General features: G+C 40.4%; 1 protein-coding gene across 3 annotated transcripts in view; it reads left to right on the top strand.

Moving 5' to 3' along the window:
- Nucleotides 1–20,963, top strand: part of NOSTRIN (nitric oxide synthase trafficking) — a 58,937-nt gene that overhangs the window by 36,716 nt on the left and 1,258 nt on the right. For all 3 annotated transcript variants that reach the window (XM_003795163.2, XM_003795165.2, XM_023516356.1), the window contains 8 exons: nucleotides 308–433; nucleotides 7,456–7,554; nucleotides 7,652–7,777; nucleotides 12,070–12,178; nucleotides 13,108–13,196; nucleotides 16,855–16,980; nucleotides 18,012–18,126; nucleotides 19,237–19,326. In XM_003795163.2, the coding sequence (XP_003795211.1) occupies nucleotides 308–433; nucleotides 7,456–7,554; nucleotides 7,652–7,777; nucleotides 12,070–12,178; nucleotides 13,108–13,196; nucleotides 16,855–16,980; nucleotides 18,012–18,126; nucleotides 19,237–19,326 (880 nt within the window). The remainder of the gene's footprint in view (nucleotides 1–307; nucleotides 434–7,455; nucleotides 7,555–7,651; nucleotides 7,778–12,069; nucleotides 12,179–13,107; nucleotides 13,197–16,854; nucleotides 16,981–18,011; nucleotides 18,127–19,236; nucleotides 19,327–20,963) is intronic.

The raw sequence follows: 20,963 nt of genomic DNA on the forward strand, positions 1-20,963 counted from the left end.
TCCAGTGCTCTGCTGTTTGACTTCCTCTTTGACTGGATGGATGCAGACAAATCACTTAATCTGTAAGGGCCTCAGTCTCCTCCTGTATGAAATTGTGGGGATCGGACTAAAAGGCCCTTAGGTTTCCTCTGGCTTTCCCATTTCTTTGGTTCTGAACAACATTTTGGGAGTTGTCAACTATAGTCACTGTTATCTATGATTCTGGGTAATGATTCTATCATTGGGCCACAAATAATTCTTTCCTGTGGAATACAAAGGGCTTTCATAAATGTGTTAATGAATATGTGACATTGATGTTTTACTTTAGCTCTTGAATAAACTGAAGAAATCAACTGAGAAATTGGAAAAGGAAGATGAAAATTACTACCAAAAGAACTTGGCAGGCTGTTCTACCAGACTGAAATGGGAAAACACACTAGAAAACTGCTACCAGGTAAGTTATGCATTTGCATTTTTTCTTCTTTTACTGAGCTTGGTGTGACCTTGAAATTGGAGCTCAGATCTATAGTTATAAGACCTGCTCTCTGTCTGACCTTCACTCATATTGTGACTATAGACAAATCACATTTTCTCTCTTCATTTCAATTTCTCCATGGATAAAATAATTATCAGTGGAAAATTATTGGGCATCATTGGCCGGGGTTTCCATGCTGTCAAAGTAAAGGGTAAATTAAGGCTCAGGTATTAGGTACTCAGAAGTGAGCTTTAGGCATGAGAGCTGATTCATACAATGTCCACAGATGGGTGCCAGGCATTGAGTGTATAGCAATGAACAGTGTACCACCTTGACACTTGAGACATGCACTTAGTAGCAAAAACAGGCACATGAGGCGTGGCCCCCATAGCTCAGTGAGTAGGGCACCAACCACATACACCAAAGGCTATCAGGTTCAAGCCTGGCCCAGGCCTGCTAAACAACAATGACAACTGCAACCAAAAAATAGCTGGGCATTGTGGTGGCTGCCTATAGTCCCAGCTACTTGGGAAGCTGAGGCAAGAGAATTGCTTGAGCCCAAGCGTTTGAGGTTGCTGTAAGGTATAAAGCCATAGCACTCTACCGAGGGGGACATAGTGAGACTCTATACCACGCCCCCCCCCAAAAAAAAAACCCCAGGCAGATAAAAATCATTTAATAAAAAGAGGCAAAAGATATGAACAAGCAAATCACAAAAGGGGAAATCAAAATCACCAATAAACATACAAAAAAGTGCTCAATCATTTTGCAAAAATTAGACGTTGACAATATGTCAAGGATGTCCCCTGATAGTGGGAATAATTTAGTGAATGTGCATGTACCAACAACACAGCAGTTCCCTTTTAGGTAAACATTCTAATGAAAAATTTACACCTGTACTCCGAGAGTGAGGCATAGGAATGTTTATTACAGAAGTTTGTGTACTGAGAGGAAAATGTACACAAGCTTCATACCCCTCAGGAGAATTATTCTTAAAATGTGCTTTTATTTGGAAAGTGGACTAATGTCCAGAAGAAGTTAATTAAATCTATATTTAAACATAGATTAACCTAAAAAATATGTTGAAGAAAAGAAATAGACAATGTATACAGTTATGTAAATTAAAGTTTTTAAACTCACACCCAAACTATACTGTATTTATAAACATGTACATATGGACTGGGCCTGTGTTGAGTAGAAGAAATGGAGCTCATGGTGGGAAATCACAGGGCTCCCCCATACGGCCCCACAGCTGGTGCAGGACCCCTGGCAAAGGGGTACAACCACCCCAGGCTTGAACATTACCTCAACTACATATGAATAGTTTAGCTCTCTGTTTTTTATGTCAACATAAACACCACCCAATTAATTGTCAATTCAGGATGGTAAGAACATGAATATTTTTTGCCTTATTTTTCTCCACTTGTTTTAAGTTAAAAAACCATTGAAAGCAGGTTGCAAGTGGAAAAAGAAATGATTGAATGGCCAACGGGTAATGAGTGCTCTGCCCTCTCCTTCCTAGGCACGGTGCTAAGTACATTACATATCTGCATTCATCACAACACTATAGGAAGGCGATCATTTATTCCCAAATTATATTTGTGGAAATTGAGGCTGGAGAGACGAAGTAACTTACCTTAGATGGTTTCGGGATTCTGCCTGGGCCCTGCACTGGGGCCTCCTCTCCCACTAGGAGAGGGGAGACCATATGCAAGCAGACATGAAGGGCTGTATTGAAACCTCTCACAGGTCAGCACTTTCAAGGTAAGGTAGATGCAGAAGTAGGGAAGAAAAGGGAACTCAGAGGAGAGATCAAAACTTGGGTCAAGAGAAGTAATGAGAAGACACTCTAATTTACACCTTCAAACGTAGGCTCCGGGTACACCCCCTACTTACACTGAACAGGTTTGAGATGAAGGTGATGAGAAAAGTCCAGGGATTTAGATTTCAGCTTTGTTCACTTGAAGTCTGGCTCACCCACCTGGGCTCTGAGCTTGCCTCCCCTCCTAGGACTTCTCAATGAAGCTGTTGCCTTTCTACCAAAACCAGCTTGCCTGTTATGAAATGGGAAAGACATTTCTACTCTCATTCTGTTTTCAGGCACTCTTCAAAGGCTGTGAGAAACTATTTCATCTCCGTGTCCCCATCCTTCTCACCTACGTCACAGCAATGGGAGACAATGGGTCCTACTTGGTACAGCTAGCAACTAGCTGGCCTGCAATACATGTTGGGTACTGCTGTGACTACGCTCATTATCAGAGGCTCTTACTAGGTCACGCCCTCCTTCAGCTTCATTTCCTTTTCTCCTGTTCAGGCCCTTCTACACCTTCCCCCCTCTAGCCCCTCCCCAGGCCTTTCAGCAGTCCTAATTTTTATAGTAAAACATCATGAAAATTATCTTCTTTCCCTACAAGGCCTTCCTGGTAGTAACAAGATATACATTGATTTATATTTCAAAAGACCTCCTTTCAACTTCAGCTTTAAAATATTTAAGACCTAAGATTTTTTCTAAATTCTTAGCTTTCAAGTCAGATAGAATATCTACTGAAAGTTATAATCTTCTTGGGAAAGAGTTACTTCCTTTTACCCTTCTGTGTCCAGGATTTTTGCTACCACTCTGCTAGAGGCCTCTCCTTTTAGTTGACACAATTCTTATTCCACCTTCCTCCCCCTCTGGAGTGCCAGCCCCAGCCCATTAGACCCCGCTCAAGACAAGCTGTGTCAAGTCATCCTTGCTTCACCCTCACTCCCAGTAACGACGCCCTTATGTGGCACTTCCTTGGCCTGTCTGCACTCAGTCTGCACCAGCAGGTCACCCACTCACTGTTACTCTGTGCATTCTATACCTTGTGCATTCAAATGCCAGAGTAAAAGTTAGATTCATGAAGACATATAAAAAAGGCAGGCTGAATTAACTCAAAGAGAATTTTATTGTAAGTGTGAGAGATGGAAATGGGACAATTAAGAGACTCAGTTTAATCCTCCCCTCCCCATTCTCTCACATTCTTCTGTGAAAATTGAATACAAGAATTCATTTTAGGGTCTTAAGAAGTACCCTCTTCTTACTTGTTGGATTTAGAATTCTTTGAGACCATTCACTGAACTATGTCCCGGACAGTGTACTAGATACCATGAGAAATAGTATAAAGTCTCAAGTGTGGCTATTAAGTAATGAAACCAATTCCACAAACCACATGTCACCATTAGTCTTATTACTTCATCATCTCACGATGTTCTAACCCAGTGGTTCTCAACCTTCCTAATGCCGCAGTGTATTTTCATTGTTCAAAAGGGGTTGCAACCCACAGGTTGAGAACCGCTGTTCTAGCCACATCCTACCTTCTAAGAAGAAACAATTCAGATAATAGAAATAATCTTTACTATATTTTAAAAGATAATAGCCATACTACCAAGACTCACAAAAACCAAATGCTTGGTATTGATAGTACTTACTCAAGGAATTACTTTAGAAAGCCATTTTCAATATGTGTCAGGAGTCTTAAAAATGTTCCCTTTCTCAACCAATGTCCCTAATCTAAACCACAGAACACATAGAACAATCTGAGTGACTGTTTTCTCAGCTCTCCCAAGGATGGTACTTGACTAGTACCATTCTAGAGGCAGACAAATGATGACTCATGACTTGCAATGGACGCCTTAGGACATTGGGTTTCTTTCCTAGGACCCCTGTTGAAAAGATAATGTCTGTCCTATAAATTTTTCTTGAAGAAATAGCTGAAAAACAAGACACAGATTTCTGTTCAAAACACATTAAAAATAAAAGGGGGTAAACAGCCCAAATCACTAAGAGTAAGTAGATGACTTGTTCAATCAACGCCCACCTACACGATGGGCTCTTGGGAAAGATTAAATGGTGTTTGGGGAGCCTGGTGGCCCCGGAAACTGTTCATGTTTAAGGTTGGGTGAAAAAACCAGGATAGCAAATTTGAATAATTTGATATCTAGAAGACAAAATCATACATTCATACATACGTAGACTGAAATACATTAAAATGTTAACCTCTGGGTGGAAGAATTATAAATAGTTTCAAAATGTGTTTTCTTATGGCCTTGTGAGGCCCATCAGAGGACGGCCAGGGGTGCTTAATAAGATTCAGATTCCTGAGCACCTCCCTGGACCCCATGAATCAGAATGTATGACTCTGAATGCGTGATTACAAGAAGGGGTTCAGGAGATTTCCAGACATTCTAAGTCTGAAAGCCCATGTTCTAGAAAGAGCGTATTTCTTTTGCCAGTTTTATGACTGCAATTTAAATGAAAATGAAGTTGTTCCAAGCTCCTCCTAGAGCAGAAACAAGAATGTCAAGACAATGGGAACCAAAGAGAATGAGTGAAGAGTAAGAATCACCATAATGCCTGGGCCCCAGACAGGGGCTAAATTTGCTATTTCTTGATAACATTCTGACGGCACTTTCTTCATTTGGTGACAGCAGAGTACAGTTTGAGGTCCTCCAGAATATCTTCCTTCTCTATTGCCTATTTTATGCAAAAAGAATAAGATAATAGAAAGCAACGACTCATTACATGAGATATGGATTTCCCCTTTGCACAGTGGAATTTATTGCTACCTCTTTTTCATGAGCAAACATAGATCATTTTAATGATTCCCCTGCAGTGTAATTAAAATCTGTTAAACATTACCATCTCCAAGGGACACTGGTTATTCTAGTCTCATCTCATATTGGTGCCCGTGGTTCAGTACTCATTAGAGTAAAGAAGCATCGACCCCCTAGGACACAGTGTGTTTTCCAATGGGCTTTGTTTCTCCTCTGTCCTTTGCTCGTAGACTAAACCAGAGAGCTGATTTCTAGATCTTTTTCCAGAGGGTAAGGACTTTTTGTTTTTGAAGAGTGTCCATATGAGGTCCAAACAACTGAGCAGAGTTTGTTTTACATGTTTGTTTTGAGGCATAGTCTGCCTTTTGAAGAAGTAACACCTTTAATAGGCTATTCTGTGTCTTTAATCCTGTCTCTGGGTGACAGAAGGGCATATAGTCACATTTAAATGGCTGATGCCTATGATTTTCTTGAAAGAGTCAGGCGACTACCAGCAGAAACAAAGGCATTTTAGTCCCCATTGACTTACAAAAGTTATTCAGCTTCTGATGCAACTAAGATCGTGGCCGTGGCGGTACCTGCTCCAGACGTCTGATCCAAATGTCAAAATACTTGGCAGAAAATCTGAATTTTGCTTGTGATGGACATAGATGTTTATAGTTACTGCCAGAGCCTTTTACTACTTTCATTTAAAAGCAGCGTTGAAATGACCAAGCACCAATAAACAAAATGTGGTAGATACATATGATAGAATATTATTTAGCCTGAAAGGAAAGGAAATTCTGGCACATGGATGCGCCTTGAGACCTTGGGCTAAGTGAAACAGGCAAACACAAAGAGACCTTGTATATTGCATGAGCCTTCTTAAACAGGGTACCAGAGGAGTTAAGTTCACGGACACAGGAAGCAGAATGGGAGTTGCCTGGCACTAGCGCGGAGAAGGGAATGAGTAGGCATTGTTTCATGGGTACAGAGTTTCAGTTTTGCAAGACAAAAAAAGTTCTGGAGGGTGGCTCCTGTGGCTCAAAGGAGTAGGGTGCCGGCCCCATACCCATATGCTGGAGGTGGCGGGTTCAAACCCAGCCCCGGCCAAAAATATATATATATAATAATAATAAAAATTTAAAAAGTCCTGGAGATAGATTATGGTGATGGTGCACAATAATGTAAATGTACTTAATGACACTGAAATGTATACTTAAAATGGTTAAAATGGCACATTTATGTTATGTACATTTTATCATAATTTAGAAATATAAATGCATTAAAACAAATGTTAATTGCTACATACCATAGACGAAATAACAACATGAGGATGTTGAGGAATATACACTAGATCCGGCCAGAGGGCCCCTGCAGGCATGGGGGAATGGAGCCTCCGTCTCTCTCACCCTACCGAGGGCCTTGAGGCAGATCCATCTTTCTTTCTTCCTGTGGTTGTGTTACCCACCAATTGGCCCAAAGCCCTCCTGGTGAAAGACTGTTGCCCAGTGGTCTTTACATTTGGGATGGAGTTGGTAGATGGTATCTATGAGAGCAACCAACCTGGCCTTCTCTTTAAAGGGATGAATGCCAGACTTTGTCCTTACAAATATAGGCTGGGGAGAATTTTGTCTTGGACACCTGCCACCTCTGTCAAAGCCAAAAGTCCTCTGGGCACACACCCAGCAGCCTCACACTGCCCCCACATGGCCTAGGGAGCCCCCCTGCATACACCACCTGTTACAACACAGCCCTCCCGGGAACCACCAGTCAGTGACTCCAGTGGTAAGAGTCTCATAACTTTTTCTAAGCTCTTAATAGCTAACGTGATTCCCCTCATTTTCTTATTTACCCTGCCCAGCTAAAAGTTGTGAATCTAACAACAGAACTTTTGTTATTCCACATGAAATGTGGAAGTTACATTCCCACCTTCAAATAGGGGACTCTGACTCCTGGGCCTAATCTTAGGTCAGGGTTATGAATTGATCATGTGTCGGGACTCTTCTGTTATCAAATAGGCCCCTCAGAGGGACAAGTTGTATCTCGTCCTCTCCCCTGCAGAGACCGCAGTATCTAGGTTTCACTGGGCTGCACTCTTTGTCTAGAACTCACAGATGCTTCTCAAGTGCTTTTTTCCCCTCTCTTCTTTGTGGCCTTCAGGGAACCCACAGCATCTGCCTGGATGCCTTTGGGGTCAAGAGCCTGGGGAAAGTGTGTAAATCAATCTTGAAGGAGGAGAGTAGGACAGACACCCAGTCGCACTCCTCCCCTGGAACCCTCCCTCCATTGCGGCTGTCCTGATTTGCCTTTTGGCTGATGGGATGCAGGCAAGAGGCCCCTCAGGACCATTTGCTCAGTCTGTCCTCAGGTGTGCCAGTGTGGATGGGCAACTTCAGTTTTGCAAAACCCTCTCTACTTAGCTCATTTTCTGTCCCTTTCAGAGCACCCTGGAGCTGGAGAAGGAAAGAATTCAGCTTTTATGCAATAACTTAAACCAGTACAGCCAACACATTTCTCTTTTCGGCCAAACCCTGACCACAGTGAGTAGTGAAGCTCTCTCCGTTTCTGGTATTCATGGTAAGACTCGGCAGGAAACCTTTCTTCAGCAGCCTACCTCTGCTTTCCTTGGCGCTGCAGTGCCACACACAGATTCACTGTGCCATCAGCAAGATTGATGTTGAGAAAGATATCCAGGCTGTGATGGAAGAAACCGCAACTTTATCAACAGAAAACAAATCTGAGTTCCTATTAACCGATTACTTTGTAAGTATGGGGTGGAAGGAAGTTGCATTAATGGGGAATAGTATCACATTCTGAGGGGCTCTTTTTTTGAAAAAGGGAGTTTTCAAAACTGAGGGGTTTTTTAAATGAAAAAACCAGAAGCAACTGTAAAGGAAACATCATGTTTTATAAATGAAAATGTTGATTATTTTCGTAGGCCATCTACCCCGCCCCCCAAAAAAGAGAAAACAAAGAAAACCAGAGCATGTGGTTTACAAACTGGGCACTGGAAACAGGCCCTTGGTATTCTCTGGGAAGGAAGAAAGTCAACTATGGTTTTAGACAGAATCTTCTTATTCAGTCTTCTGTAAAAGTAGCACCAGGCAGACACGTTTCGTGATCTGTAAAATCATTGTATATCACGTGGTGCTTATATTGGTTGTCTGCACTCATCTCATAATTTATGTGGGTCAGGGATCCAGGTGTGGCTTGGCTGAGTGCCTTTGAGTTCCTCCCAAGGCTGTGATCAGGGTGTCAGCCAGGGCTGCAGACATCTCAAAGTTCTTCCAGCATAAGACACGCTTGTAAGCTCACTCTCATGCTAGTAGCAGCCCCCCCCCGTGCGTGGGGGATGTCATTTTCTTGCCATGTGGGTTTTTTCATGTCTCAAAGCATGGTAGCCTGCTTCCCTCAGAATGAGTGACCCGAGAGACAGAGCTGGAGTGCCCAAGAATGATAGTCTTTTTTTTTTTTAAATTAACTTTTTAAATTTTAGATTGATATACGAGTACAAACGATTAGGTTACAATCTTTGTGGAATAATAGTGTTTTGGAAACTAATCTCAGAAGGGCCATTTTGTTATTGGAAGAAAGTCAGTAAGCACAGCATACACTCAAGGTGGGAGGAGGCAGGAGTCCTCGCAGAGGCGACTCATTACCAATACTTTTCATGGTCCCTTACCTTGAAAAACTTGGACTGAATTACCTGGTGCTGATCTTGAGGGCTTTTGGGTGATTCTATGATGCAATGAAAACCGATCAGTGTGCCTGGTCAGAGCCCAGGCATCTTGCCGCTTGGTTGCCTTAAGGAAAATTCATTGTCCTCTCAGGTCATGTCCTCAAAGATCTTGCCCTTTGTTACCCTCTTGATTTTTTTTTTTTTTTTTTTAATTTTGGACAAAGCCAGTGCTTGAGTGCAGTGGCATCATCATAGCTGACTACAATCTCAAACTCCTGGACTTAAACGATCCTCCTCCCTCAGGCCCCCAAGTGGCTGAGACTATAGATGCCCACGAGGATGCCAGGCTAATTGTTCTATTTTTAATAGAGATCAGGTTTTGCTCTTGCTTAGGCTGATCTTAAACTCCTAAGCTCAAGCAATCTCCTACTGCGGTTGCATCCGAGAGTGCTGGGATTACAAGGATGAGCCCCAGCCCTAGGCCACCCCTTCTTGATATTCTTAATCGTAGATTTTTAGGAGGTGGGCTGGTCATTTATCTCTAAAACCTGTAAAAGACATTCTTGGTAACTTTTCCCTGGGCCCTCTGCAATATTTTATTCAGACTTCCAATCTCCAGATTGGGATGTTAACCTCCTGGTCATGTCCTGTGATAGGGTTGAAAGTACAGCCTAAGCTGACATCCCTGGACCCTGCTCAGGGAATATGGTGGTGGGAGAGAAAGAGGCAGTTAGATTGGGCAGAGCAGTAAATCCTGACCAGCTCTCCCCTTCTCCACCCTCCACACAGCAGTAAATGAACAGCTATTTTTTTTGAGGTTTCCCCCACCACCACCACAGTGGCAAAGGCAAAATATATTACCAATGGTAATGTCTGTTGAAAGCAGGAAAAAAGGTTGAGATCTGAGTAGAAAGATTTGATTATGTGGTAAAAGTACTTTTTATTCTTTAAAATATCATAGGTGAGACCTGAGATGGGAAAATGTCACCCCCCCCAAACCTTCTACTTTCTTAAATGTCCCCATTGAATTGCCTGTCAATTAAAATAAGGGTCATTCTCCTCTCAAATTTGACTAATGTTCTATTGAAATGTAAGGAGGCAGCCATATGATTTGTCTTTAATTGACAGGCTCATGGGAATTTTTGGTTGCTATGAAACTTCAGTGCACTGTAATTTACAACCACATATCTGTTTTTTAAGAGAAAGGACTGTGTCTCAAAGTGAGTGAATAGGATTTTCTTGACATCTTTAAAGCAGAGCACCCCAATGTCTGACTTTATAGTAACTGGCAATAAGTGTAGGCTGGCTTTTATTCAGTGCTATGAAATTTTCATGGACCAGGGTAAGATAGGAGAACAATTTGAATGCAAAACTTGGAGGGCTAGTGACCACTATGAAATATCTGTAAGGTTCCTATCCAAACCATGGTCAAAAGATTGTCTCTCTAGTTTTTATAGACTCCTCCAGTAACTGACCTTCTTCCCAACATGTCTTTCGAAGAGAAGGACAAATTTAAGAAAGTTAAATGACAATAATACACCCAATCCTCAAGCTGATCCCGGGTCAATCTCTCCTGGAATTACATGTTTAAACAATAGGTGTCCCCAAACAACCAAGTGAACTCTTGAACTGGTATGAGAGCGAGGTGGTGATTTGCATTCCTCCAGCAAAGAAGGACTTCAGGTTGGGCTTAGGCATCCCCACAGCTAAGTCAGAGCTAACCTGAGTGTGTGACATCAGCGTGGGCCTCAGCTATGGGCAAACATGTAAAGGAATGGTAGAGAATCTGGGATCAAAGCAGTTGGGTTTCAGGAAAAACACTATTTCAGCACGGGCCTTTGTTATTTCTCAGTGTCACAGGTAAAACAGAGAAACTAAAACCAAATTTATTGAGTTGTTGTTAAGAATTACATTAACAAAGAATATAGAAACCTTTATAATGTAAAATGCAGACTATGTAAATAAAATAATTTTATATACAGTAGAAATTCAATAGCTGACCACCTCCCTACATTGACCATCTCCTTAAATTGACCTTTTCATAGGCCAGACACATAGCACATGTATACATCAGTACAGTAGGCCTAGTTCCTTACACTGACCACCACTATATGATGACTAGTTTGTTACAGTTCCTTGGTTGGTCAACTTACAGAGGTTCTACTTTATTGTATTTTTATATTTTCTCTAAATCCTCATGCTTCTCCCTCTTCATGAAGCTTTATCTAAAGCTAATGTCACAACCCATATTCAGAATCCTAGTTTTTCTCCTTCCTTGTTAAAGAAACTTGCCTCCCCCTCTTCCACGTTGAGTCCTTGGTTTCTCCTCCTCTCCACCAGCTGCCGTCCCTCTGCCACACGCATGCTTAGCCATCTCCCACCCCAACCCTACCATCCTAATTTTTTCATCAACCCTTGAAATATATACCTGTGAAAGCTCAAATGTTATTCACAGCTCCTCATAACCTGCCTAATAAAATTCCTACTTAGCCCTAAAATCTAGCCTAAACTACCAAGACAATGTTTTCTTTCACTATTTTTGCTAAAGCAACTGGTCTATTCACGGTTCCTGGTACATCTCGTGCAGCCCTCCCTCTGCCCTCTGCTTGTGCCATTTCTCCTGCCCGGAGTGCCCTTTGCCCTGCCCCTTCCATGTTCATGAATGGTCATGTTTTCTTGACTCTTTGAAGCTTTCCACTGCTCCTGCTCTTGATGTCCATACCGTTTGTGAATGCACCGATCTTCTATTGCTGGTTTTCTTAATGTTATGCTTCAAGGCCTAACTAAACCACAAACCAATTCTGGGCAGAGCATATGTGTTTCAGCTCACATGGTCCCAAGACTGAGCCAACACAGAACTCAATGAAATTTTCTTCCATCCATGAGGCAGTTGTAGCCCAAAACACATACATGACTTAACATTTGAACCATTAAAGGACTCTAACTTCAACAAAGGTTAATAAGAGAGCAGCATTTTATATAGCAAACACTGTGGATGCATCAAGAAACTAACTCAGTAAGGCTCATCCTCAAAGAGGAATTTGCTCCATTAAGGAAAGGCTTAGCAGGGACTCTTTCTCATTAACTAAGTCTAGAACAGGTAGAACAATGTGTGTAAAATCAAAGATTATCTTGATTTTATTATTATTTTTATACTTTTTTTTCTTTTGCAAAGTTAAATTCAGTCAAAGATTATTATTTACCAGGGACTTTTTCTCGTTAGCTAGGTCTAGAACAGGTAGAACAATGTGTGTAAAATCAAAGATTATCTTGATTTTATTTTATTTTTTACTTTTTTTTCTTTTGCAAAGTTAAATTCAGTCAGTGAAAGTCTCCGTGTAACTGGGAGTAGCAACTCTTACTTTTTCCCCTCAAGGAGGAGTACCCTAACAATGCAATGGAGAAAGGGAGACGAAAGTCTTTCATAAAACCAAAATTGTTGAGATTGCAAAGAGACATTGAAAAAGCCTCAAGAGACAAGGAAGGTATGTAATTATTTCTTTGAATGGCCACATCGGGGAAGTATTATGCTCAGAGGTTTCATTCAGAGTTAGGATTAATCTGCTTTTGCTGATTTGGGCAGGGATAATTTCATTTAAAGAGCTACATATCAAACCTAAGTTGTGTGAATAAAGAAAAATAAAAAAGAAGAAAGGAGAGAGCAAAAAAAAAAAAAAAAAGGAAAATGACATTCTGATCTATTTGTGAAACCTATAGAAGTACTATACTGCTATAATATTTTCAGGCATGTGGCATTTTACTTTATTTCTGCAATTGGCTGGAGTGAAAGAATTTGTTTGGTTTAAAACATGATAAATCTCCAGTGCATGGAACATTCGGGAGTTTTGTTTCTTTTTCCTAACTTTTATAATGATGTAAACGGCCATTCAAATTAAATCATTTGCTTGTAAGTTAGGCATGGTAGAACGTGAAGCAGCTCGACGGCAATGTAGATGATAAAAAAGGACTCTACACGTGTAATTCCGATTAGAGTGGTTTGTTTGATGTGGGTCACAGTGATTCACTGCGAGGTAATACTGGATAAGAAATCCAAGACAGAAACTGTTCAGTAGTATACAAATTTATGAGGCAGAGGCCAACACCCAGTAAATGCGAGGAATTGCTGGAATGGTTCGACCAAAAGAAATTCAAAATCTCATGTGAAAAAATAACAGTCAAGACACTTGAAGCACCAGCATTTCTCAAATTTCACTCGAAGAAGATAAAGATGAAGTTCATTTATCATTATTCATTCAGCAAAATATAATAACAACTACTTACAGAAACCCCCTTAGCCCATTAGGACGTCCTGCTGTGTCACTTCTAGGTTCAGGCTTCCTTTGGGGGTGACTGACTCCCCTGCGTCCCACTAGGACAGGATGAAAGGTAACTGAGAGTGTGATTTCATTTTCAGGCCTGCAACGGATGCTTAATACCTACTCCAGCAACTCCTCCTTCTCCGACACAAAGAGCCAGAGAGAGACGGCAGCATTAATGGACGAGGTGAATACTGGCAGAAAGCAGTTGCCTAGATTTATCGATGAAAGGGGTTATTTTTAGAGCACTTGTTTTCCGGCCCATTTGGCTCTGTTTGTCATTCCCTTCTCATGACACAGAACAATCCAGTAGGAAAGCTTACGGGGCCGGTTCCCTTATGAGAAGTTTGAGGGATCTGGAAAAACCACTTAGAAATGTTTGCTTTAGTGTCCTAGGGAAAGAACTGTGTCTAAAATAGTATTCTCCAAAATAGAGTCATTCTCTACTGGCCTAGAAACCACGTGCACGTTAACCCCGTTAGGAAACGTGAGTGAGATACAGGGTCTGCATTCAGAAAGGCCCGTGTTTGGATTTAGCGCTGCTCTTTCGAGGAACCTGGGACAGCTTCAGTTTGCTTATCTGTAAAATGGGATATCGTTACCTACCACTAGGACTTCTGCAAGGATGAAACATTACTTAGGAAATGCTAGCACAGTACTCAGAGGAGGAGATTAAAAATTAGTAATTTTTATTAAGATGCTAGTTCCCATTCATCCCCCAGCTAATATCAGGGTCCTTGGAGAGTAAAAGCAGAAAGGACAGATGGGGCCACACAGAAGAGGAGAATTTGGGGTGTGAGACAAAAGCTTGTGAAGAAACAGGGAGCAACTTTGGAGATGAGGGTCCCGGGAGAGGGGGACAGTGGGTTAGGGGTAGGGGGATAGTCAGAGGAGGCGGGGGAGGGGGGACTGTTAGCTACTGCTGGACTCCAGTGGCAACACAGACTCTCTTAGGGATGGACATTTGGGTTGCTTTGGAGGAAACCACATTGAAAGGGCAGTTAGCAAAAGACCTGTGAATTTTATGTAGGAATAACAATGAATACACATGTGTTAACCTATGTGTGCAAGACTTGGATTTTTGCTGTGATTAGAGTGATCAGAAATGGACTTCAGTTAATCTAAGAAAAATTTGGGACGAGAGAATTTTTTTTATAAATGTTTTGCAGGGAATAGGTAACTGGGCTAGTTTTTTTTTTTTTATAGGTATGAACAAAACATTTATATATTAATAAATAGTAGATAATAACATTATGGATAACTGACTTAAATTATACAAAAACTAGCATTTACTTTATGTTGCTTTACAAATTTTCTTTTTATAAAATATGTACTGTGAGATTGTCTCCAACTGTGCTGAGGTTAAACTAAGTATGTGATATTAGTTCCATTTTGTTATTTGCTGTAGGCAAACTTCCCACATTCTTTTTTTTTTTTTACATATACATGTGTTTATTAGGTTTCTACTTTTTGCCTTCACAAAATTAAAAAGGCTTAAAATTTAATAACAATAACAACGTTTAAGATAAGGACTAGAAACAAAAACCTCGTAAAGAACAAACGAAGATAAATACATTCATAAATCAGATGATCGCTGCATCAAAATATTAAGCAATAATAAAGTAATGCAAAGAAAGTAGCATTCACATTGTCAAATAAGAGTATGTCTATTATAGAATGCTTTGACTCTGAGGTTCAATATGGAGTCATCAGTTAACGTCTTCTTATTATTTTTTTCCCTAAAGTCTCAAAAAATAACTAATATTTATAAATAAAAGATAATTTCAAAAAACAGATCATACCAAATCTTATAGACAATAGAAAAAGAAGAAATACTTCAAAATCATTCGACTTAATCTGGATACACCTGATATTAAAATTGGAGAAAATATTATAAAGGGGAAATGACAAACATATTTCACTTATAAATGAGGATACAATATCCTAAACAACATATTAACAAGTTGAATTGAAAATTAATGTTTAAGTAATGTACTTTGGTCAAAATTAAATCCAATTTGTGTGAGAATTAGTCACTTTTTTTTTCTGGGCTAGTTTTTTAACCTTGTATATAGCTCAACTTGTGAAAGTGGGTGCCTAATAATTCTGCTCAAACTGGCAATTTCTATACTTCCTTGGTGAAAATAGACACACGCAGCCAGTGAAATAAAATTCACTGTTGAACTGAATTTTAGGTACAGGCTTCCTTTAGCGGGGGTGCTGTTGCAGAAGCAAACCTAACACTTCTTGTGAAAAGAAAGGCCTGCGTTCTGTTCTCTGGGGAACAGAGGTCTAACACACCTGCAATGACACATGGCTACGGTTTTTATGAAATTATAAAACAGACGTAGGACATTTTCTGCGATAGCACAAAATGTTTAGTTAACTAATTCAATGCAAATAGTAGTTACCAAAATGACGTCATAAAGAGTATTTTGTGATGCCATTGAGTTGTATATTTATTTGATTGTTCTTATACAGCATTTTGTCACTGTCATTACCATCAAAGAGCATGTATTAGGATCGTCTGGGTACACAACTAGCCTGATGCACACAGTGGAGAGTGAGGGTGGGAGAGGATTTGACCCCTGAACTTCTGATGTGTATGGTCTAGTTGAGGAGCAAGTATGAACCTTGAAATAATGGATGTTAAGTATCCATGTAACTTCCTTCCACATGCTCTGCATCTGGGTGGAGGGAAACTAGTGGTTTTGGCAGATTTTGTGTTACCTATGGAAGGTTTCTTGGAGAAGGGAACTCTGTTTCATTTCAATTCTTTCCTATTTCAAATTTGGAAGTGCCATATTTGAAACAAGAATGTTAGCAAGGCATGTAGTGAGAAATTGTTGCGATAGCTGAAGGCACTTAGATTAGCTAGTATATTCAGAGACTGGAGAGAGTACCACAGGCAAAATGAACTAGACTTGCTCCATGATACTATCAGATGAAGACTGGGTCTCATGGTTGCAGGGGTGGGGGACCTTTTGATTTTGTGCGAGGTCAGCTTGCTTCACAATGTGGTGGATTAGCCCAGGGATTAGAGACTCTCTCCCAGCAACTGGAGCTGTTCTGACCATGGCTGTGCCTCTGTGACAGGGAAGTTAGGGTTAGGAACCCCTGGGCTGGAGGCTTGGAGAAGAGACGGATCATGGTGAGGAGGATGTTTGCTGTATATAACACGTTCCTGTGTATAATGCACACTTATATTTTTGGCCCAAACTTTAAGGAAAAAAAATCTTTCAAAGAGATTTTCCAGTAATTTTTGTAAAAATATCAGCAAGATTTATAGTGCCTGTCTAAAGTGTATGAAGAAAAATATTTTGCTTTGTTGGCCGAAATAGCTTTCACTGCAGTGAAAGTAACAAAACTGATTACCATATTCCAGGGTATTATTTTACATGGATATTATTATTGCTCTCTAGAGTTACACTTTTAACTCATAAGCATAAATAAAAGCATGAAAACCATCTACCTAGGTATAGAAGTAGTACTACCCATGTACAATATGCATCCTTATTTTTCCTTCAAAAATTTGGGCAAAAAATTACGTTATACATGGCAATGTATTCATTGCCACAGGGTACTGAGTAATCCACTAAAGTTTCCCATTCACCCCATTTACAAGATACTGAATAAGACACACTCAACTAAGACTTCCCCTAGACTGCTTAAAGGTCTCCCCATTTTCTTCTCTTTAGCATTTTCTGAGCATATCTGCCCATGAACTGAACTTGTACCCTTCTAGCCCCTCTGTCATTGTGAAAGTGATCCTGATATTCCTTACCTATCCAGCTCGGCCTCATTTTCTAGCACTTTATTCACATGGCCAAATGATGTCTCCACAGAACAACTTGAAACTAGACCTTTTGGAAGCGAACTCCTATAAACTGTCATCAGTGTTAGCAGAACTAGAGCAAAGACCTAAACCCAGCCATCCCTGCAGTACCTCCATCTTCAAGTGGAAAGAAAAGGTAAAATTCAAAGAGATTGGTTGTCATTTTTATTTTGGCCGGGGCTGGGTTTGAACCCACCACCTCCAGCATATGGAGCCGGCACCCTACCCTTCTGAGCCACAGGTGCTGCCTGGTTGTCATTTCTTGATGGAGCCTCCTGGGTGGAAGTGGTTGCTATTAAAATAGCAACAGGGCAAAAACTGCTATAAATTATATGTGTTATATTCTGTTCCAAGTCTTAATTACAGTATTTTAAGATAAATCTATTTTTATTCCTTTTGAGCACAATCATAAGAGCTGGACACGACTGAATACATTCTTTGTAGACTAAATTACTATGAGGAGTTAAAAACACTTTGGATTTCTTTTCTCTGTCCTTATACCTTAACTTTGTCCTTAGAACATGCTTTTATAGTAAAATTTCCTCTAAGGTGAAATTTTGGTATTAATACAGATCTAAATTGTAAGATTTTGTAGCATGCATTAGTCTCATCTGCTGAACAGAGTGGATAATGCTTGAATACCAGTTTAAAGCATCACACATCTGTATTTTCCCAGGGTTGCACCCTTCAGGAATTGGGTGGGTAAAAGTGCCTTGTGCTATTACCTGCAGCTGTTTTCCATTTCCTCAGTCAGGAGCAGAGCTGTAACCATCCGTGATGAAGGGATGGTTTTCTTTCCAAGAGGCTCAGGAGCTCTGAAATAATCTCAGTAATGTAGACAGTCATGATAATTTCATTTGTATGAAGCCAATTCAAGTTGAATTTGTAGAAATAACGCTATGAATGTTATTATTTGGCCTAGACATTCAGGTCAGAATTAGAAACACAGGCTATCAAATACAATAATTGTCTAATTCTGAAAATATTAAGGCTTCAGCTTAAAGGTAAAAAGTAATAGGGCTTAGAAATGTATTATATACCTTCTAATGTAAAGACAAAAACCCCACAAATTTCTGAGGAAAACAGCTATAGAAGATTTTCACAGTTATTTATGATAATAGCATTGGTGAAAATGACTTTTTTTTTTTTTTTTAACTATTTGAACAGGAGTATACTCATAGTTATGTTAGAATATCTCGGCCTTTTTCCATGAAGAGACTAGAGAATGTTGTGAGCACGGCATCTTCCGATGGCCAGAGAAATCCAAGTTCTTCACCTTCAGGTAATCCCATGCCCAGAAGAATCTGGGGCTGGGTCCTATTGACAAGGCGCATTGCAACATTTAAATTTTACTTTTGGAGCCACATAGACCTGTATGTGTTGAAAGAAATGTATATTTCCATTGGGACTAATTAATTTGTTATAATCTGTAGCTTTATGTACAAATGTAATCACAAAGGTGGGAAGAAGTCAAGCAGAGTAGAGCTTTGGGAAAAGTATTGTGTAATATGGGAGCTTACCTCAGACATTCACTGACTGGCATCCACTTTACTCAAATGGCCTATAGTTTGTCTTCCATGTAAACCAACCCTACACCACTGTGAGGAGCTTTCCAGCTCTGTCTCCATAGCCTCCTCCAAACTCCCGTGGAAGGCCTATCTTCTCTGCAAGAAATATGGTGATCCAGGCGGTTTGCTAAGGCTACACTTGGGCTTGGAGCTAACTCATAGCCTGCAATCCCCTGTATTCAGGCATCTTACTTTCGTCATTCATCCATCCACACCCCACTGCCCTTCACCTTTCAACACAGGCCCCCATGTACATACACACGTCACTATCCTGGATTGTTCAACTATAACCACTATAATCTAAGTTCTCTTGTTTCTTGATTAGAAATTGGCAAAAAGAGTTTCAGTAAACCAGGACCACACAATGTGTTAAACAGTTGCATTGTTTGAGAAGCAGTTCCTTAAGCAACTAGCGTGCGCTCTAAATGTCCCTTTTCTATAGCTGAAGGTCAAGGCTAGTATGTTTCCCAAAACATGTAAGCACATTAACCAATGTTGACTAAACTCATATGGGAAAAGATACTAATTTGTCATCCTTACCACTATTATTACTATAATGACATTTTCGTCCTGACTTGTTACTTCCTATATTATAATGTAGTTTTTGATTAAATAATATATATATTCCATACATACAGAAAGTAGATCATACATGGGTTACTGAAACAAAGAAGGAAAATTAGGCAAAATTACAAACTTGGCTTTTGAGCAATTTCAGTATATTTAAACTCTGCACCATACAGTTAAATAACCAAAGACTGCTGGTGATGATTCATCTCCCCTGCTAACATAGCATGATCATTATGATTTAATCCGACTTTCAGCCTCTGGTGTGGCCCAGCTCGGCAACGGTCTTTGCAAAGCCTTATATTCTTTTCAAGCCAGGCAAGATGATGAGTTGAATTTGGAAAAAGGTAAGAGTCATTTTCAATATTTTAATTGCCTTCCCATGCTGATACCCTCAACGTGAATAAAACTGTCTTACACAGCAGCCTTAAGAGTCACTAGTACGTATGTCAAATCAGTTCAGGCTTATCTTAGAAGATAAAAGTAAAGCACATCAAAAACTAAAGCTTGCATAAGGATAGTTGCTAACATTTATTCTGTATTTACTGTGTCAGACAATGTTGTGGGCAAATTGTCCGATGTAATGCTCCTAAAAGCCCTCTGCCGGAAGTAATGCGATTTGTTCCCATTGTAGAGCTGAGGAGGCTGAGGCGCAGCAAGGTTAAGTATTTTGGCTAAGGTCACAGACAGTGGCAGCACAGGATTCAGACTCAGAAATGCAGTCATGCTCCTGACCACAATGCTACAAGGCTGTCCAGGCTGTCAGTCATGGACAGTCATTAGAGATGTAACCCACCTTTTTGTGTTTCAGAAGCTGGACACACAGCAATGGGAAGTGGCTTCCTCTCTTCACTTCGTGGGAGGGCGAGTTCTAGAACCTGGGTTAACTGACCCGCAGTTTAATGTTTGTTCCTCTTAGCCCTCAGGAAACCTTTTTATAGCCCATCTAAAGAATGAGACCCTCTTCTTTGTGTCCCAGCTTTTTAGTTAACATGGAAAGGTCCTATGTAGTAGGTTATATAAGCCTCAACATTATTGAAAAGAAAAAGTCTGCAGCTTCAATTTTCTTTATGTGTCCAGTGAGTAACCCATTAGGACATCAGTGCTAAGGCAGAGATCTGGAAATGGAAGCGTTAGTGAGAAAGGGTTACGTCATAGGTGAATGCTTATACTCATGACTGGGACATAGCTCCCACAGCCAACAGAAAATCAAGATAGATTTTGTAGCCAAACAACAGGGACACTACATATTGGCTTATTTATTGGGTGTCTCCTTTCCAGGGTACCAGTCACATTTCTCCAGGCGATTACTTTTCCTCCTCTATGGACAAAAACGTACTTTGCAGACGCCCTCTGAACCCATGCCTTCTGTATTCCTGTTACATAGTTCACAGCAAATTATCCTGTTTGTTCTCAGCTCCCTGTTGGTTGCAGAGCTACTTACGCTGGGTATTTTGAGTAGCAACAGCAGGGGCTTAGGGAAGCTGGTAATATCATTATAAATCATTTGCTTGAATTCCTGTTGATAGATTGTATCAAGCAATCTACTCACCTAAGCAAAGCCTTTAGAGGGAGAACTTAGGCTGAGATTCCTCTCCTATAAGAATAAATCATGATTAATGACTAGGAAAAGATAGGGAGGGGATGACTAGTCCCTTTTGCCTTAGAAAGAAAATAGGTGGGAGAAAGAATGAAAAAAAAAAAAAAAGACTGAAAAATTACCTCAAAATGATGCTAAGGAAAAAGTAGCTGTCAGACCCTGAAGTAAGCAGAGGTTTTCCCCGGAAGCAGCCAGAAGGAAAGGACTCCTTGAAAGTTATTTAGCCAAAAGCCTAGGGGCGCCAGACTAAGTTTTGGAGTTATTAATATCAGAATTAAAAAAAAAAAGATGGGTGGCACCTGTGGCTCAGTGAGTAGGACACTGGCCCACCAAGGGTGGCGAGTTTGAACCCAGCCCCAGCCAAACTGCAACAACAAAAAAATA

This window comes from Otolemur garnettii, unplaced genomic scaffold (assembly GCF_000181295.1).
Source record: "Otolemur garnettii isolate 467f Iridium unplaced genomic scaffold, OtoGar3 scaffold00090, whole genome shotgun sequence".
In the NCBI taxonomy this organism is placed as follows: Eukaryota; Metazoa; Chordata; class Mammalia; order Primates; family Galagidae; genus Otolemur; species Otolemur garnettii.